At 35.5% G+C, this 19,851-nt stretch overlaps 1 protein-coding gene across 14 annotated transcripts in view; it reads left to right on the forward strand.

Moving 5' to 3' along the window:
* Positions 1–19,851, forward strand: part of ARHGAP32 (Rho GTPase activating protein 32) — a 380,058-nt gene that overhangs the window by 134,964 nt on the left and 225,243 nt on the right. For all 14 annotated transcript variants that reach the window (XM_074216323.1, XM_074216331.1, XM_074216324.1 and 11 more), the window contains one exon: positions 833–941. In XM_074216323.1, the coding sequence (XP_074072424.1) occupies positions 833–941 (109 nt within the window). The remainder of the gene's footprint in view (positions 1–832; positions 942–19,851) is intronic.

Raw genomic sequence — 19,851 nt, forward strand, 5'->3', positions numbered from 1 at the left:
TTTATTCCCATCATGATCCAGCTAAGTTACAATATCCATTCTAAGCTCTATCCCCTCCCCCCCTTTGGCTAGTATCGCTGGAGTTATAGCAAACCAATTTTAATATTCAATTGCAGGAATCATAATTAGAACTGCAAACTTGCAGCCATATGACTTAAAGGTCAATTCTGTTGTATGTTTTGTCTTAGAATATAAACACTTTCAAAATAGGAACTGTATTACATTTTTATTTATATCATCAATAAAACAGTACTTTGGAAAATATATATAAATACACACACACATATATATGTATATACACATATAAAGCATTTAATGCTCATTCATTCATTTACTGAAGTGGAGAATAGAACTCATTTGCATGGTTACATACAAATATGTACAGAAAAAATAAATTTTGGAGGGGGAGCAAGATGGAGTGAGGCACTCATGGATGGGTTTATGGATTAAACAGGTTTAGAGGAGATTGGGGAGCAGCTAGGTGGCACAATGGACAAGAGCTCCAGCCCTAGAGTCAGGAGGACCCGAGTTCAAACGTGACCTCAGACTCTTAATGATTACCTAGCTGTGTGACCTTGGGCAAGTCACAATCCTACTGCCTTTCAACTGCCCCCCCCCCCCCCAAATAAAGGAGACTAGGAAATCTTAAGGTGAAGAAGGAATCTTCCCTTTTAGAGTGTGGGTGCCAGTGAGAGTATGGCTGACAGAACTTTGCTTTCCTTTGTTATGCTCATCACTTCTCACACTGCAAATGTAGATTGTCTTTGAAATGAAGTAATTAAAAGTGGAATATTGCTTTTTAAGAGCTTTTGTTTTCTTTATTGACACCTAGAAAGATGAAGTCCTCAGTACATTCAGAAGAGGATGATTTTGTACCAGAACTCCATAGGAACGTTCATCCCCGGGAGCGACCTGACTGGGAAGAAGCCCTTAGTGCAATGGTAAGGCAGTGTATTGGTATGAACCTGTTTCTCTACCTGCATTTGCGCCAAACCTCTCACATTTAATTTATGTGTGACCATGGTCAAGACGCTTAATGTCTCTCACCTTTACTTTTCTTATTTGTACAATTAAATTTCCCCATAACTGTCAGACTGTATGATTTTCTTGTCCATTTAGATTTCATCCTTGAGATCATCCTTGATTCTTATTCTCATTCATCTCATATTTCCATTATATTGACAAATCTATTAATGATGATATTCACAAGATTTGGAAGAATCAAGGTATTAAGCTTTCCTTTTTTAATTATATTGTTTATTAACATTAGTTGATCTTCAATAAATTTCAGATACAAAAATACATACTATATTCCAAAAAAATAGTGGATTGTATCCTTGTCAATATAGTCCCAAGAAATGGCAGTTATCAATTAAATGTAATCCATCAGTGAATTTTAATTTATTTTGTTTAATTTATTTAATTTATTTTTAAAAGTAACATTAATTTTATTTAATTTATTTTAAAAAGTAACATTATTTCTAGCAATTCTGTTAGGATTTATGGTGACATTTTGGGCATATTATATTTTCTAAGAACTTTTTGGTAATAATTTAAATGAAGGTTGTAGATATTTAGGCCATAGAATATTCTATTAGGTCACTGAATCTATTTAAAGCCATGTTGCTGCAGGATATTGGATAATAATAAAACACTGTAGAGTACAAAGAGGCATATGAAAGGTCACTTGAAAGTGCAAAGAATTCAGGATTATAGATGACTGAATTTTAAAGTTGGTTAAGTAGGCAGTTTAAAAATGTAGCCAGTGTTTCTGACAATTAGAAATCTGATCTTTTTTTTTTTTTTCCCCCTATCTTCCTCTTGCAAAGCCTCTGAGATACTGCTAGGCCATAAGCAAAAGGTTTTCTGTGGTATTTTTTTTTTTACCCTTTATCTTTTTTTTGTTTTGAGTGAATATTTTCTAAAATAAATTTTATTGATGCCTTTTGTTTCATAGTAATTGCTAGATGCACTTTACTGCCAACTCAGTGAATTTTGCTTATAGTAAAGAAAAATCATGAAAGAAATGAAACCATAATCATGACTTCCTCAGATAAGGGCACCCTTGGATCGCTAACTCCTTACCTTGGTTCTTTTTAATGCTCTTTTTCTTGAAGATTTCATCAGCTCTCGTGGGTTCAACTATTATGTCTGAAGATAACATTCACATGAATATATCCAGAATTATTCCTTGTTTTGAGCCAAAATATCACATGATTAACTGTATACTGCTATTTGTTCCACAGGCATCTCTAGCTTAAAATGTCTTAAATTAACACATCCCCACCATTGTGGTTCTTTACAATTCCAATTTACATTGTTGTAGTCAATGTGTTAATTGTTTCCCTGGTTTTGCTTACTTTACCTTGCATCATTTTCCATTCTTGTATCACTGGTTGTTTAGCTGTTGCCCAACTTTGTTCCCAGGTTTTTTCTGTTATAAAGAGTTCTAGCATAATAATGTCCAAATTTTGGATTTACTGGTGAGTTCTTGAAGTTACATTCTTAGCATACTAAGCAGTTACTTTCCACCATGGTTGTAATGCTTTGCAGTATATTTAATTGCCTGACTTCCTACAGCTTCTCCAACATGTTTCCCAGACTTTTGTTATTTTTGCCATTTTACTAGGTATGAGGAAATTTCAGTTTCTTTTTTTAAGGTATGTTTCTTTAGTTAATAGTGAATTGGAGAAGTCTTTTATATACTTTGTAATTCTCCTTTTGAAGATTTTTTGTGTCCCTTGATTCTTTATCCTTTGCAGAATAACTTCTGGTCATTTATTATTATTTTATTTTCATATATATCTTGGTTATAGACACTGAGCAGATATTTATATAAATCATCTCCTATCTTCTCACAACTGACCACTTTCCTTATCTTGTTCACATTGATTTTTTTCCTGAAAAAGCATTTTTTTCAGTTTTATTCATTTGTTTTTCCAATTACATGCAAAGATAGTTTTCAACAATTTTTTTTGTTAGTTTTTAAGTTTCACATTTTTCTCCTTGCCTCCCTTCATTTCCCCCCCACCTCCTGACAGAAAGTAATCTAATATAGGTTATATAGGTTAAACACATATTAATCATTTTATAAAAGAAGAATCGAATCAAAAAGGAAAAAATGAGAGGAAAAAAGCCCTTTATAAAAACTTTTAAAAATTGAAAATGGTAATTATTGTTGTGCATTCAGACTCCATAGTTCCTTCTCTAGATGCGGATGGTATTTTCTATCATGAGTCCCTTAATATTGTCTTTGGTTATTGTATTGCTGAGATGAGCAAATTCATCATAGTTGATCATCACACATTGTTGCTTTTAGTTTTTTCAGTGTTCTTCTGGTTTTGCTTACTTCATGCGACATAAGTACATGCAAGTCTTTCAATGTTTTTCTAAAGTCCCATTCCTCATGATTTCTTACAGAACAATAGTAGTAATCTGTCACATTCGTAAAGCATGGTTTGTTCAGCCATTCTCCAATTGACGGGCATCCCTTTGATTTCCAATTCTTTGCCAACTTGAAGAGAGCTACTCTAAATATTTTTGTACATGTGGGTTTTTGACTCTTTTTTTCTTTTTCTTTTTTTGTGATCTCTTTGGGGTAAAGACCTAGTAGTTATATTGCTAGATCAAAGTGTATGCACAATTTTGTTGTCCTTTGGGCATAATTCCACATTGTTCTACAAAAAGTTTGGATCAGTTCACAAATCCACCAACAACCAGCAAAACCTTTTCAGTTTTATATAAATTAAATTTATCTTTTATGATTACCTACTTTCCTTATTTGGTTAAGATTGTTTCCCAACTATACTTGTTTAAGGTACCTGGTTTAATTTTCTTCTGATTTTTTTTTTTATGGTATAACTTGTAATATTCAGATTATATGTCCATTTTTAGCTAGTGATAGATGGTATAAGATGCCAGTCAAAGCCTGCCGAAACTATTTTCTATATTTTCTTTCAGTATATGATATAGTTTATATTATTGCCAAACTATATTTAAGTTTTTCTTAATGATTCTTTGTCTAGTAGCTTATGTTTTCTGGCTTAACAAAGTCAAGGTTGCTGAGTTCAAATTTTTTCTGAAAGTTTTTAAATAATCTGTTCTATTGTACATTTTAGAAGAGGCCATTGGCAGATAATTTTTACTTTATATTATAATTTAAGGTAAAGAAATATGCTAAATATTCCTACTCTCCCCCTTTATTTTCTCCATTATTTTAGATGTTTTTGTTCCTCTGAATGAATTTTATTTTGATTTTTATCTAGCATTGTTATTAATGATTTGTATGATGCTAAATGTGTATATTAATTTAGTTTACTAATTCATTTTATTATACTTATATGGTTCTGCTATGAGCAATCACTCATCTTTTATTTCTTTGAGAGATATTTTATAATTGTATCTATTTTAAGTGGTTTTAGTAGATTGACTCCCCTGTATTTTATATACTTTGTAGTTTCTTAAAAATGGAACTTCTATTATATCTTCCTAGATTTTTTCATTTCCTTAAAGAAATGCTGATGATTTTGATGCTATGTCCTGTTATGTTCCTGAAGTCATTGGCTCAATGAATTTCTTTACTGTTGTTGTGGATTTTTAAAGAAAATCATTATATTATTAGCAAGTAAAGATGACTATCTTCTCTTTATTGGTATATTTTAAATTTCTCTGCTCTTATTGATATTGATATTTCTTGAACTATTGTTAATAAAAATTTTGTTGGGAAGCTTCTCCATTGCTCCATTTCTCCATTGATAATAATTTTATCTTTTAATTTTAGATACTTTTCATGTTCAGATATCTTTTGTCTCTTTTGTCAGATTTTTTGGCATGAATTTGTGTGCTTTCTTAAAGTTTTTTTTCCAGCAGCTATTGATCTAAATCATGTCATTTTGGTTGTTTTTATTTTTTTATATGATTAATTATGCTAATTGTTTTTCTTAATGTTTAATTATTGGCATGAATGAAATAGTTTCCTCAAGGCATTTCAAGAAGCTCTTCTCCTCCTCCTTACTGGTTTCCTGGACCACAACTTGCTCTTCACAATGCTTCTTTAGTAGATAGAGATTAATAAACTCTAGGCATTGTATATCTTAAGTTCATGTCATTGCTTCGGCAATAAACATTTTTCATACAGCTTTTTTTTTCCCCCAGTATAGAAGGTTCAGACAGCTCTGTAATGGTGTAGCAGTGGTTTCATTTACAAAAAGGAGTGGCTGGAATATCTTGTCCTTCATTAGGAATCCCTCTTCAGTTTGGCCTTTCTCCTGGATCCTTGTCATTAGAATCGCAAATGCTTAGGTCAAGAGAATCTTGCTTTATATTTAATTGTATATGTAATTTGTCTGAGCTCGTTTTATTGTTAAATACACACTGGAATGACTTTGCTTTGTTAAGTCTTTCATCAGGATTTCTTTAATCTGTTTTCATTCTCTATTAATTTTAATGTCTTAAGAGCAGTACTGTTCATAATCTTTAGTCTTCCCAACTAAAATCTAAACTTCTAAATTAAGCCTTTCCCTACTCCCCAAAATTCTAATTACCTTACCTCTGTTGATTATCTCTAGTGTATCTTGTATATCTCTTATACATAGTTGTTTCCTATTTGCTGCTCGAACTTGGTGGTTTGCATATAGTTTTCCTTATTAGTATGTGAGTACCTGGAGAGCAGAGACTTTTTAACCTTTCTTTGTATTTCCAATGCTTAGCACAAGTTAGGTCCTGAAGAAATCAATGAGTTGTGTTTCATTATTTGTTTCTCATGGCTATAACAGAAACTTAAAATCTGATGTTTTTAAGCAGAGGAGTTTCAAAACTATGGGACATTTACTCCCCCCATCCCTTCTACCTTTGGGGGCCAAAATTATTGGATGATTTTATTTCAATTATACAATTACTAGCTATTATATATATATGGGGTGTGTAATTGTAGGGTTATCCTTTGTTTTTGAAGAGGACCAAAATGACACACTATGTTAGAGTTACATTCCATTATGTCTGACTGTGACTGATCAGATCAATACAATCTTGGAATGCTCTACCATAGATCAGACACAAATAGACATATGAGCATATATTTACATATCTTGAGTTTTCTTTTGAGCTTCTTCTGCAACTCTGCTTTGTTCAGAGAGCCACCCTCTCTGATGTCATTCTGGTCAGTCTTGTGCCAGTGTTTCCCATGTTGCATAATCAGTTCCAAAATTCTTAAGAGAGTCTTCTTGTATTGCTTTTTATGACCACCATGTGAGTGCTTTGGCATTTGAACAGCATGGCTAACCCATCAGAGCTGTACTCTCAGAATTCGAGTTTGAATGCTTGGCAGTTTAGTTTGAGAAAGGACTTCAGGGTCTGGTGTGTTTTCCTGCCAGGTAATCTTCAGAATCTTCCTCAGGCAATTCAAATGGAAATAATTCAATTAACTGGCATGGCGCTGGTGTATAGTTCAGGTTTCATAGACATACAGCAACGAGACCATCACAATGACTCTTGAGACCTTCTTTCCCATGCTTTTCTTTGGAGCCTCCCCAAACACTGAATTAGCTCTGATAATACGTGTGTCAACCTCATTATCAATGTGTACATCCCTGGAAAGCAAAGTGCCAAGGTGAGTGAACTTATCCATGGTATTCACAATGTCTCTCTTTGCTGAAATTGATGGTTCCATGCCTGGATTGTATGGTGCTGCATGATGGAGCACTTGAATTTTCTTGGAGTTAATTTTTCGGCCAAATTTAGCACAAACAGTAGAGAATTAATCCATAATTTGTGACATCTTGGTTTCAGTGGCACAGTCATTTGCAAACACAAAATTTTGTTCCCTCTACCTTGTATCTTGTAGCCTTTTCAAGTTGATGAGTTTATCATATATTTGGTGGCTGACCTTGATGATGAGTTTGTCCTTATTGAAATTATTTCACAACATGACTGAAAATGTCATTAATTTCACAGCCTTGCTTCATTTCTGAATGGGAAAACATGAGAGCATTGTCTACTATCCAGAACCCGGCCAAGCATGGCATCATGAAATTGATGTACAATACTGATGAACTGATGAACTTTTTTTTAATCCTATTATTGTTTATTGAGTATATTTGTAATACATATATTTTAACTCATTATTTTCATCAGAATGCTTATAAGTCATTCTCTGTTGTGTTCACAATTCATTCTTCTCCTTTAGCCCCTTATAGGACTAGATTTGTAGGTTATTTGTTCTTTTTTATATTTAATATTTATTTATTCTCATTTTGTACAAGTAATTTTTTTATTACATTAATAAAATATTCTTGTAAACAAAATACCCCCTCCCCCCAAAATATAGACTCACTTGAGTGATAAAGTAAAGGGGAGAGAAAAAAAATTAAAATTAAAAAAATAATAGTAATAATTGTAGGTATGGCCAGGTGGCACAATGGACAGAGCACCAGCCCTGGAGCCAGGAGTACCCGAGCCCATATCTGACCCCATACACCCAACAATCACCCAGCCGTGTGACATGCAAGCCACCCCAACCCCACTGCCCTGCAAAAACCAAAAAAAGAAAAAAAGACCCCAAATAAAATAAAATAGTAATAATACTAAGGGTGGCTGGGTGGCGGACAGAGCACTGGCCCTTGAGCCAGGAGCACTCGGGTCCAAATCTGTCCTCAGACACCCAACAATCACCCTGCTATGTGGCCCCAGGCAGGCCACCCAGCCCCATTTGCCCTGCACCCCACCTCAAATAATAATAATAATAAAAAATGTGCCTCAGTCTTTGTTCTAACACCAACAACTCTGTCACGGGTGGATCACATTCTTTATGATAAGTCCATCACAAAAGTTACTTCCATATTTTTCCACTGTTGCCATTGCTGATTGCAACTCCCTCCTTTCGTATTTCTCCACTACCATGTACTATATTTTCTCTCTCCTTTCACTCTGACTCTGCTGTAGGGTAGCTGAGTGGCCTGGCCCTGGGGCCAAGAGGCCCCGAGCCCCCCTACCACCCCTTAGGCCCAGCATCCACCTGGCCCCATGGTCCTGGACAGGCCTTCCAAACCCAGCTGCTTGCAAGAAGTAAAAAAGAAAATGTTTTATATCTGACCACTCTCCCCCCCGTGGTCCATCCTCTAGTCCATCATTCACATCCCCCCCTGCCCCCCCTTCTTTCTCCAGATGCCTATACCCCATTGAGTATATATGCTGTTTCCTCTCCTAGCCACCTCTGATGAGAGCAAAGATTCCCTCATTCCCCCTTGCCTTCCTTCCTTCCATATCATTGCAATAGCTCATTGTAATAAAGAAAAATCTTATTATATGAAATATCTTGGCCTATTCCCCCCTCTCCTTTTTCTTTTTCCCATTACATTTCCTTTTTTTTCTATTGACTACCTCCATTTTTACACCATATTTTATCTTTGAATTCAGCTTTCTCCTGTACTTCAACTATAAAAGTTCCTTCTACCTTCTCTATTAACTGAGAAGGTTCATATGAGTATTGTCAGTGTCATTTTTCTATGCAGGAATACATGCAGTTCATCATCATTAAGTCCCTCATATTTTCCCCTTCTCCTCCAATCTCTGTGCTTCACCTGACTTCTGTATTTGAAGATCAAACCTTCTGTTCGGCTCTGGCCATTCCAAGAGGAACATTTGAAATTTCTCTGGTTCATTGAAAGTCCATCTTTTTCCCTGGAAGAGGACATTCAGTTTTGCTGGGTAGTTGATTCTCGGTTGCATTCTAAGCTCTTTTGCCTTCCAGTATATTATATTCCAAGCCCTACGAGCTTCCATTGTAGTTGCTGCTAAGTCCTGTGTGATCCGGACTACAGCTCCACGATATTTGAACTGTGTCCTTCTGGCTGCTTGTAATATTTTCTCTTTGACTTGAGAGTTCTGGAACTTGGCTATAATATTCCTAGGGGTTGGTGTTTTGGGATCTCTTTCTTGGGGGAATCGGTGGATTCTCTCCATTTCTATTTTGCCCTCTGCTTCTAAGATATCCGGGCAATTTTCCTGTAGTAATTCTTTGAAAGTGATGTCAAGGCTTTTTGCCTGATCATGACTTTTAGGTATTCCAATAATTTTTAAATTATCTTTCCTAAATGTTTTCCATACCAGTTGCTTTTTCAATGTTATACATTTTCCTTCTTATTTTTCATTCTTTTGGTTTTGAAGTATTGAGTCCTGATTTCTCAAATTCATCGATCTCCCTGAGTTCTATTCTTTGTCTGAAGCATTTGTTTTCCTTGGAGAGTTTTCTTATCTCTTTTCCCATCTGGCCAATTTTGTTTTTTAAAGCATTCTTCTCCACAATAACTTTTTGAACTGTTTTATCCATTTGACCTAAGCTGGTTTTTAGTATGCTATTTTCTTCAGCAAAGTCTTTTTTGAGCTCTGTCATAGCCTGAGCTCAATATCTGTTTTTCTTGGAGTCTTTAGATGCAGGAGCTTGTGCTTCCTCATCTTCAGACTGAGTATTTTGATCCTTCTTGGGCTCATATGCAAAATATTTCTCAATGGTCTTCCTCTTGTTTCTCTGCTTGCTCATTTTCCCAACCTTAACCTGTTTTTGTGGTGCTTCCTGAGCTTTTGGGACACTCCCACAAGGGTCTCAGTGTGTGTGAGGCTCTGTCCTCCCTCCTGGTCTGTGAATGACCATAAGCGCCCCCCTCTGCCATGGGGCTGAGGTTGGGGGGGCCCTAGTGTTCCATGGCGGGGGGGCTAGCTTGTGATCAGGATCTGAATGTGGTCAGAGCCCCAGAGTCCTTTTCCAGGGGCAGGGGACAGAGCTCTGCTGTCTCTCTTCACTCCCCCTCCCTAATTTCAATGGGCCCATGCCCTGGGGGCTCCTGCTTATGGGCTCTGCCTGCTTGTTTCCTGGATCTGGGCTGGGGTGGCCAAGCTGCTTGCTGTGTGCCCTGAGGGCTGGGCTTCAAGTGCTCACTCTGGGAAAGGTCCCCCTGCTGTTCCCCCAAGTTGTGCCTGGTGCTCCTGGGGGCATAGCTCAGGAAACTCCCCCACTGCAGCTCCCAGAGCCCTGGGGCTGCCTCTGGGAGGCTGAAGCTCTTTTGCTCAGGCGGGCCACCCCTCTGATGGGCCGCCAGACAGTCCTGAGGATTAGAGCCTTTCTGCTCTTATCCAGGTTACCTTGAGTAGAACTGCCTCATTACGTCCCTTTGTGGGTTCTGTCTTTCGAAAATTTAGAGTTCTTAGTTTCGAAGATTTTATGAGAGAGCGCCTATGACAGGATCCACTCTTGTTGCCAAATTGGCTCCGCCCCCCTGATGAACTTCTTAAAGCAACCAAAATAATTTTCCATTATTAGCCTTCATGACTGATAATACCAAAGACTTTAGTTAGATCTACAAATGCTGGGTTTTGAACCTCTCTTAGGCTCTTGACATTTTTCCTGGTAATGTTAGCAAAATACTGTATCTACCATTTCCCAATTCTTCCTGAAGCCACACTGCTTCTCAGGTAGATGAGCATCTTCCAGGTAAAGAATAAATCTATTGATAGGAGGAGACTGGCAAGAATCTTGCCTGTAGTGACTTAGAGAGAGAGACCCCCCCCCCCCCCCACTGTGATTGTCACAGGACATTGTATTTCCTTTAGCTTTATTGTTAGTTGTTCCTTGATTTTGAAGACGACCATGCCAACCAAATTAATTTGGCATGATTTGCACAATTGTTTTGCAAGACATGCTTCTCACTTGCTTTTTCCAGAACCATTCCACACAATGGCCTGATTTGATATGAAACAGGACTATTGGTGATGGTCTGGGTGCTGTGAGAGTCTGTTGGCCTTTGTGCTTCTGCATCTATCTTATCTAGTCTGTTGGAGACTTGTAGGGTATTGAATGGTGTCATTCCCATAACAAGATAGAATAGAAAAAAGATGACTATAGAAAACTGCCAATCTAGCATGTACAACTTTTCTATTCATTTTAAATAGTGATGTTATCATGTAACTATTTTTTTTATCATTATTAGAATTCTGTGTTGTTAATTCAAAAATGATTTTATCTGGTCAGGAATTCTGTAGATGATTCTTTTCTGGATTTAATTGTGATTCATGTATATATATATAATATCTGGTGCATAATTCCTGTAGTGGGGGGGCTCAAATATTTTGGAGAAATGTGACTCCCCACATCTCCTATTGTAGAACTGACAGTCCTTATCCTTGACCTTTTTTGCCATTATTTATTATTGATTCCCTCTCTGACTCAATGCTGTTATTGCTCAAGTTAATTAAGTTACTTGCATGCAAATAACTCGAGTATTTTACTGTTATCTCTAAGATAACATATAGATCATGTATTCTGTTTTGGAATACCCTTCACATCAGTAGTGCTCCAGTGTTCTAACCATTTTTGCAAGGCAGTGGGGTTAAGTGGCTTGCCCAAGGTCACCCAGCTAGGTAATTATTAAGTGTCTGAGGCTGGATTTGAACTCAGGTACTGCTGACTCCAGGGCTGGTGTTCTGTTCACTGTGCCACCTAACTGCCCCTCTAACCATCTTTAACATTATTTATCCATGTATTAAAATAAAATTAGAATGTTGTTTAAAGTTGAGCTATTGTCCTCTATACTTGGAATGCATTCTTTCCTCATTTTGGACTGTCAGAACGATGCATTTTCTTCATTTCTCAGCTTAGATCCTACCTCCTTCACATAGTCTTCCTTGGGCTGAAAAAAAAAACTTTAGTTCAGTCCTCATTGCACAATTTCACACTTCTATTAAATGTTACCTCTATATGTTCTCTAGTGACTTAGATGTAAATTTCTTTATATTGGAGACTGTCATGTTTCATAATTCCCCCCCCCCCCACTGTCTATGGAGTCTTAATAGTACATATATGTATAACGCAACAGTATATCTGCATGTATATGTATACATAGGTATACATGAGTGTGAAAATATGCATGTACACTCATACAGTATCCTTTTATATGTATGTATATATTTATTTGAGTATATAGGGTATAGTTTATTTGTCCCTCTAAACCACATTGATGATGCTGGAATAAAGCTGAATATTATTTGAATGTTAGAATATCGTTCTAACTTGAGCCTTATTCCTTCTTATCAGTGTTTTTCTCATACTGACTCTCTGTCTCATATTCCCAACATCATTTATTCCAAATCTTTTTATTCCCTGGTATCCACTTTCTCCCTCTTTTGCCCTTTCAGCAGATTATCACATTATCCTTTTATTGAAATTATTTGAGCTCTTATATATGTATTTTCCTTACCATGAAATTGCCTTTCTTCTTCATAAGGTTTATCTCTACTTTTAATTCTTGATCTCTTCTTTTTCATCCCTTTCTCCTCTTAAGACCTTGCTCCATTGATAATTATGCTTTCTTTTTCATCCATTTGATACTGTTAAACAATTCTACCTTCTTGATATGGTTTCTGACTTTGCCTTTCATAACCCAATATTGTCTTCTTATCTCTCTGATCTTATAGTCTAAGCTTCACTAACTTTTCTTTTCACTCTTTAAACACCGGCATTCCTTAAATTTCTTACTTATATTAACAGTAGTGTTCCGTCATCTAGGCAAATTTTCTATTTAGGGATATATCTACCAGTTATAAACTCATTCCTCTACCATTAACTGCCCCAATGAAATAGTATAGTTATAAACTCATTCCTCTACCATTAACTGCCCCAATGAAATAGTATTTTACTAAGAAGTTTTGATTTCATAAGAAATTATCAACTTTCTATTTGTATCTATTTCAATGATGTAAAATTTTCAAGAAAGATAATAACTTTTGATAAGGTTTTACTATACTAAATTTTGATGATTTTCTCTTCTAATTCATGTGTATCTGTAATATTTAATATCTAGTCTGAGGCAGCTAGGTGGTTCAGCGTATAGAACACTGGGCCTGGAGTCAGGAAAACCTGAGTTCCTATCTAGTTTCTGACACTACTTGTATGACCCTGGAAAAGTCCATTAACCTTTGTTTGCTTTGATTCAGTGGAAGAGGAAATAGCCAATCTCTCCACTATATTTGCCAAGAAAATTCCATGGTCATATTGATGTATCTAATTGGTGTATTGGAGTCCATAGAGTCATGACTGAACAACAACAAAGTTTTAAACCAGTTGATTATTTTTGTGAATGTTATGTCAAGTAATATTATCATTTTGTTATTAAAATGATATTTATCTTTTTAATATGTCACACAAATATTGGTGGACCTTGGTAAACCTTAATATGATGAGGAAATTGATCTTAGTGGTAATATTCTAAAAATCCAAAATATAAGAAATTTATTACATGAAAGGAGAAAGTGGTTGAGTTATGTCTGTGTCTCTTTCTCTGTATGTCTCTTCTCTTTTGTATTTATTTACAGTTACAGGTGGGAGTTGGGTGAAAGACAGACACCAAAAGTAGATGAGCAGCTCTGAAAAGAACTTGTCAAGCTCTCACACCAGAGATGCTGTTCCTCCCTGGACACTGTAACCAGCAAATCTATCAGTGTGTTAAGGGAATGTCTACCTCAACAGGTGAAAATGACTTACCCCAGTGGAACAGGAGGATGAGAACAGTTTGTTCCAAATGACCACGAAGGTCACTGAAGCAGGCCCTATGGAGTGCTTGGAGTTTGAGTAGACATCCTGGGTCATAGCCAAAACAGTCATCTTGATTTTTGTCTATTCACTGAACTTTAATGACTCTCAGAGAGTGAGACTAACAGCTTTGTGCAACTCTGCCTCACTTACCCAATTCTTGTAAGTCAAGACATCACCCTGTGATGTCACTGTTGCTCTTTGAAAACACAGAATGACCAACAGTCATTCTTCCCTCCCCCGTGCACTTCTCTGTGATTTAGTAATGCTGTCTTCCTTGCTCCAACTTAAACAAAATACTGAGACTCTTGCCTCCAGGCTCTCTCACCAGCTGCATCCAAACATGAGAGGCCTCTCCTCTCAATCCCAGCTTCCCTTGGATTCCAGCTGACAGCTGATCCTTTGCAGAAAGCCTTTCCTTTTCCCTCTTAATCCTAGTTCCTTTTCTACCGATTGGTTCCATTTTATCCTGTTCATAGTTATGTGCATATTGTGTTCCCCATTGAAATGTGGCCTCCTTGACAGCAGGGATTGTGTTTTGTCTCCTTATGTCTGTTAACTGACCCTTTGTGGCTGATTTTCTCAGCCAGTTTAACCACAGACGGGAGGAGAAATACAGACTTTACTACCAGAATTAGAGGCATCAAAGTGTATTTTTTTGGGAACAGGGAGACATGGACTCTTTGACAAAGAGTCACAAAACCCCCCTTTCCATGGTACATTTTATTTTGACTGCCAGACATAGCAGCTTTTTCTCTTGAGTGAATCAGTTAATTTTGATTATGAAAATTATTTATATACCATTGTGAGCACTGTGTTATATTATATGAACTATAGAACTGTTTCCTCAGACCACTCATTACACTGTTTTTTTTTTTTTTAATTTTTTAATTTTACTTATTTAAGGCAATGGGCTTAAGTGACTTGCCCAAGTCACACAGCTAGTAAATTATTAAGTGTTTGAGGTCACATTTGAACTCAAGTCCTTCTGACTCCAGGGCCACTGCTCTATCTACTGTGCCACCTAGCTGCCCCTACTCATTGCATTGTAGATCACCATATTATTAGATTGCATTGGAGTTTATTGGGAAAATTGTTTCTAAAGGCTTAGATATTTTGTATTTTTAGTTTTGGTGTTAGAAGTTAGATAGCTCTTGCAATTAAGTTCTCATGTCATTTTGCCACAGTTTGATGTCAACATTTTGTCATTATTCTAAAAACTTATTTCTAGTTAAGTACAATGGATATTGTTAAAATTTCATGTTGGCTTTATTGGTAGATGCATTGCCCACAAACTTTCATTACAGAAAAGTTGTTTCTTTCCTAACTGACACTACTGAATGGCTAACTATAATATAAATTATGATTAGAAGAATTTTTATAGATTAATTATGTATAAAACATAAAAGTTAAATACATCATGCTTGATAAACTATATTATTATATTTATTAATATTATTGTTAACATAAATATAAAACATTGCAAATCATCAGGAATTAAAAACTGAATTCTGATGAATGGGTAGAGAAAAATCTGAACGAATGGATGAAAAAACACTTATGAAATGCTTACCATGTGCTCGCCATTGAGGCAGATGTTAGGCACACACACCCTTGCACACATATGCACATGCATATGTACACAGAGGTACAAATATACATGTGTACACACATGTGCAGAAATCCTACCCTCAAGAAGTCCATATGCTAACAATTAGAAACAGTACATATAAGGGTACAGTTGTCCAAGGAAGGGAGTTTTGATTTGGAGAATCATAAAAATGGTGGGTGGTGCTTCCAAGGTCCACCTGATTGACATCCTCTTTCTAACTGGAAATTTTTTTCTTTTAGGTTTTTGCAAGGCAAATGGGGTTAAGTGACTTGCCCAAGGCCACACAGTTAGGTAATTATTTAGTGTCTGAGGCCGGATTTGAACTCAGGTACCCCTGACTCCAGGGCCGGTGTTCTATCCATTGTGCCACCTAGTCTCCTTGACATCCTTTTTCTGGGTGCAATGGTAGTATTGATTTAATTTTTGTTCTCAAAAGAAGGGGCATAGCTGGGGGGACAGCCATCACACAGGTAGAGTAGGTGGCAAGATCTGTATGTGAAGTGTATATGGCAGAAAGCCTTGTCTCAGCTTCTTTGGATAGAGTGGTTCAGGTCATCAAGATCTTTCATAGTAATAAAACTAGTTTGAAGAATACCCTCTGATTTGTTGCCACAGAAGTCTTTTCGCCTTGAACATCCCTTAGTTCCTGTGACCTCATTCTGAAAGAGCCCTTAGCTTGGCAATCTCTTGATTGGCCAATTCCTACTAGAACTTTCTTTTTAAAAATGTTTTTATTATCTCTGACAACATAGTTATCCTCAGTATTTTAGTCTTTCCCCCTCCCAGAGACTCATCCCATTGTAGCAAATAGTGTTTTTTAAAGAGGGGGAAAAGATCAGTACAACTAATGTATTGAAAAAGTCCAAAAACATGTCAAATATGTAGCATCTATGGACTTTCCATCACAAAAAGTGATTTGGGGGTATTCTTTCATGTCTTCATGTTTTTAGAATTTTCTTATATTACTTTTGAATTTTTAGTGTGTATTTCTTTCTGTTTAAATTGTTGTAGCTATTGTTTTTCTATTGTTTTCTTGTCTCTGCTTGCTTTACTTTGTATTAGTTAATACAGTATTTTATGTGAATTTCTGTATTTAGCACTCATATAATTTCTTAGAACAATATTCTATCACAGTTCTAAACTACAATTTGATGGACATCTGCTTTGTTTCCAGTTTTTAACCATCACAAAAATGAAGTTATGAATGTTTTGGTGTATAGGAAGACGTTAACTATGACTTCTTAAGGGCATAAACCCAGGAATGAGTCTGGTCAAAGGGAATGAACATTTTAGTTCTGTCATTTACATAATTACATATTTCTTTCCCAATGTTTGTACCTTTTCACTGTTCCAACAGTGTATTATTTTACCTATCATTCATTCATCAGTCTCTCTTACAACTTTTTTCTGTTTTTTTTTTTTTTTTTTTTTTGCTTTTACCAATTTGCAGAATGGGATGAAACCTCAGGATTGTTTCTCATATGATTTAGAGCATATTTTCATGTGGTTATGAATTCTTTGTAATTTATCTTTTGAGAACTGGGAAATAGGTATTATTCTTAAATATATTTATTGTTTATATATAAATTAAAATATCTTAAACTCTAAAATTTTATTAGATAATTTATTTTCCCCATTTATTTTTTACCTTATATTCTAGGTATGTTAATTTTGTTTGTGCAGAAGTTTTTCAGTTTCAAGTAATCTGTTTTATCTTTTATTATTGCTTCTTTTCTCATGTTTGGTTGAGAATATTTATCTCCCGGGTCAGCTAGGTAGCACATTTGCTAGAGCACTGACCCTGGAGTCAGGAGGACTTGAGTTCAAATTCGTCCTTGGACACTTAAAAAAAATTACCTTAGCTGTGTTGGGCAATTCACTTAACCCCATTGCCTTAAATAAAAAGAAATTAAAAAAAGTGTCTCCAACTCATATCTGTGAGAGGTATATGATATTCTAATAATTTTTATTTAATATAATCTTTTAAATTAAGATTAAATGTCTATTTAGAATGTATTTTGAAACATTGTGTTAATCTAAGCCTAATTTCATCATTTTATCAAATAAGAGGTTTTTTCCCTAAATAATTTATTTTTCTACTTTAGCAAACATTGAACTATTGAATTTCATTATTTCTGATTCTCTCTTGTCTAATTTATTCCATTGATTTATCTCTATTTTTTAATCCATTGCCACAAGTTTTTTTATGATTACTACTTTCTAATGTAGTTTGAGGTATGGAAGTACTATAGCCTCTTTCCCCTCTCTGCATTTAATTGTTTCCCTTTGATATTCTGAGTCTTGTGTCTTTCAAAGTGAATTTTGTTATTGGTGGATTGATGTAGCATTGAAAATAAAAATTATTTTATTTCCTTAACAGAGTTTTGACTATTGAATATTTCTTAGCTGTTTAAGTTGTTTGGAACTTTTTTCTTTTTGGTGAGACAAATTGGAGCTCTAAGTGACTTGCCCAGGGTCACCCTGCTATTGAGTGTTTTAAGTCAGATTGAATTTAGGAAATCTTGACTATACAGTCTCCCCTATAGCCATTTTGCCATTGTGCCATCTCACTACTCCTCACACCTTCATTTTTAAAGAAGTTCTTATTCAAGTCGTGTTTATTCCTTTGTTCCTTTCTGAGCTATGATGCTTTATTCACCAGATTCTGGGCCCCATAATTTCTTAGCAGCTTTTTTTTTTTAACCGGAAAGACACTTCTTCTGCTTGGCTCTTAAAATTAAACAGAGAATCAAGGATTACAAGAATAGCTTATTGCTTATAGAACAAACCTACATATGAGGCAGAATGTTTGTTGTTCTTTGAATAGGCTGCTTCTCTTTTCATAATGGCCAATCTAATCCTTTTATGACCATAATATTTATTTAAAATTTGGAGAAGTTGAAATTAAAAAAAAAATTTCAATGCCACTATGGCCCCTTCCTCTTTATGGTTGATTTCAATTGGAACTTCCATTTTTAAGAAAGGGCCTGGATCAATTGTAATCTCTCTTTCTGGGTTCCATGCTTGAATCACCAGATTTCTTTTTCCAGAGCAGCCTCCTCTGCTTAAGAGACAGGGTCAGTTTTTCTTTTTGCTTGCATTTGTATTCATGGTGCTTACTTAGTATACTGCCTGGTCACATTGCAAATGCTTAATAAATGCTTATCCTGTACTTATAAAGACAGTAATTGTAGTTGTTAATCTAGTAGAAGTTTTGATTAAAAATGATTTGTTAAAAAAAAGGAGTATGGCAGGAAAGATAAACTTCATTCTAATTCCTCTATATAAAGAAAATCTGAATTGTTCATGTTTTACTATTTGGAAAGCTTTTTATTTCTCACGGTCCAGTTATCTATTTTGTAGGTTAATCTGAGAAGAATTTCTCATTATGTCTTATCTTAGCTATTTCCTTGGAGGGAAGAGATCCTCAAGGGTCTCTCTATAGTATCTCCAACATAGAGTAGATTGAGAGACTTGAGTGAACTGAGGGAATATTTTTTCATCTACCAAGAGTCTTCAGCCACTGACAGGCAGTTCTTTTTACTCTAAATATTCTTGGGTTGGAACACTACATATAATGATAAACTTTTGAGTGGATTGGTTAGATTTTACTGAACTTTTTTTTCTTTTTTATTCTTTGTTAGTTCATTGAGAAGGTTTCTAGAATGGTGTAACTATGTTAACTGGATTATGGAATATTGGGAAGGTGGGGTGAGAGACCAGATTGTGAAGGGTGTTAAATACAATTGGTATTTTATATTTAACTGGGAATAATAGGGAATCTTTGAAGTTCATTGAGTAGGAGAAAGTGATTTATGTCAGATTTGTTTTTTAGGAAGATCATTTTGAGAGTTGAACAGAGAATGCATTAAAGTAGAAAGAGAGTGAAAAAAGAATGAGAATATAATTTCTGTAGTCCATTTGCAACATGAAGTCCATACTATATTGTTTGCGATGTTTATGAGATAGGCAACTCAAGATTTCTGATAGGCAGATGATTTGAGGATAGTTGTTAGAAGAAAGATTTGGGTTGGATATATAAATTTAAGAGTCATCTGCTTGGAGATGAAAATTGAATCTTTGAATTTCTATATACTAGCAGCCCAAATTTATTGAAACTATAAGGGAAACAATCACTTTGAAGATCCAGAACTCAGGAACCCAGCAGGAAGCCACACCCACCACCCAATCCAATTCTAGTGAATTCTAGTTCTATAGAGTTCGCAATTAGAGCAAGAACTTGGAGATGTTTGGCTCCATGAGAGACAGTTAAACCTAAGAATGATCACATTGGACTCCTTTGATACTAATCATCTTTGATACTTGTCAGCTTTTTCACCTTTTTGATGATTCCACAATTGGGGTGTTAGTACAAGGTTTTATATTGTTGGGGATTTCACTCCTTTTATGTTTGAAATGCATTCTTCAACAGACCTATCTTTCCATAGGTCTATTCTTAAGAAACAAATGTAAAGAGTTCTTAGGATTGTAATTCTGAGGGAAGATAAAACAGGAAGAAGGTAGTATGTGGCTTTTATTGAATATTGGGGAAAAATGACTTAACTAATCAAGTATCCATCCACCAAGTTACAGTATAAATGAAAATTTGAATTGCTCTTAGACTTGGGAGTATGAGTCAGAGTGTCATTTTCCTCCTCTATAC

The sequence above is a fragment of the Macrotis lagotis genome, chromosome 1 (genome assembly GCF_037893015.1).
Source record: "Macrotis lagotis isolate mMagLag1 chromosome 1, bilby.v1.9.chrom.fasta, whole genome shotgun sequence".
Classification (NCBI taxonomy): Eukaryota; Metazoa; Chordata; class Mammalia; order Peramelemorphia; family Peramelidae; genus Macrotis; species Macrotis lagotis.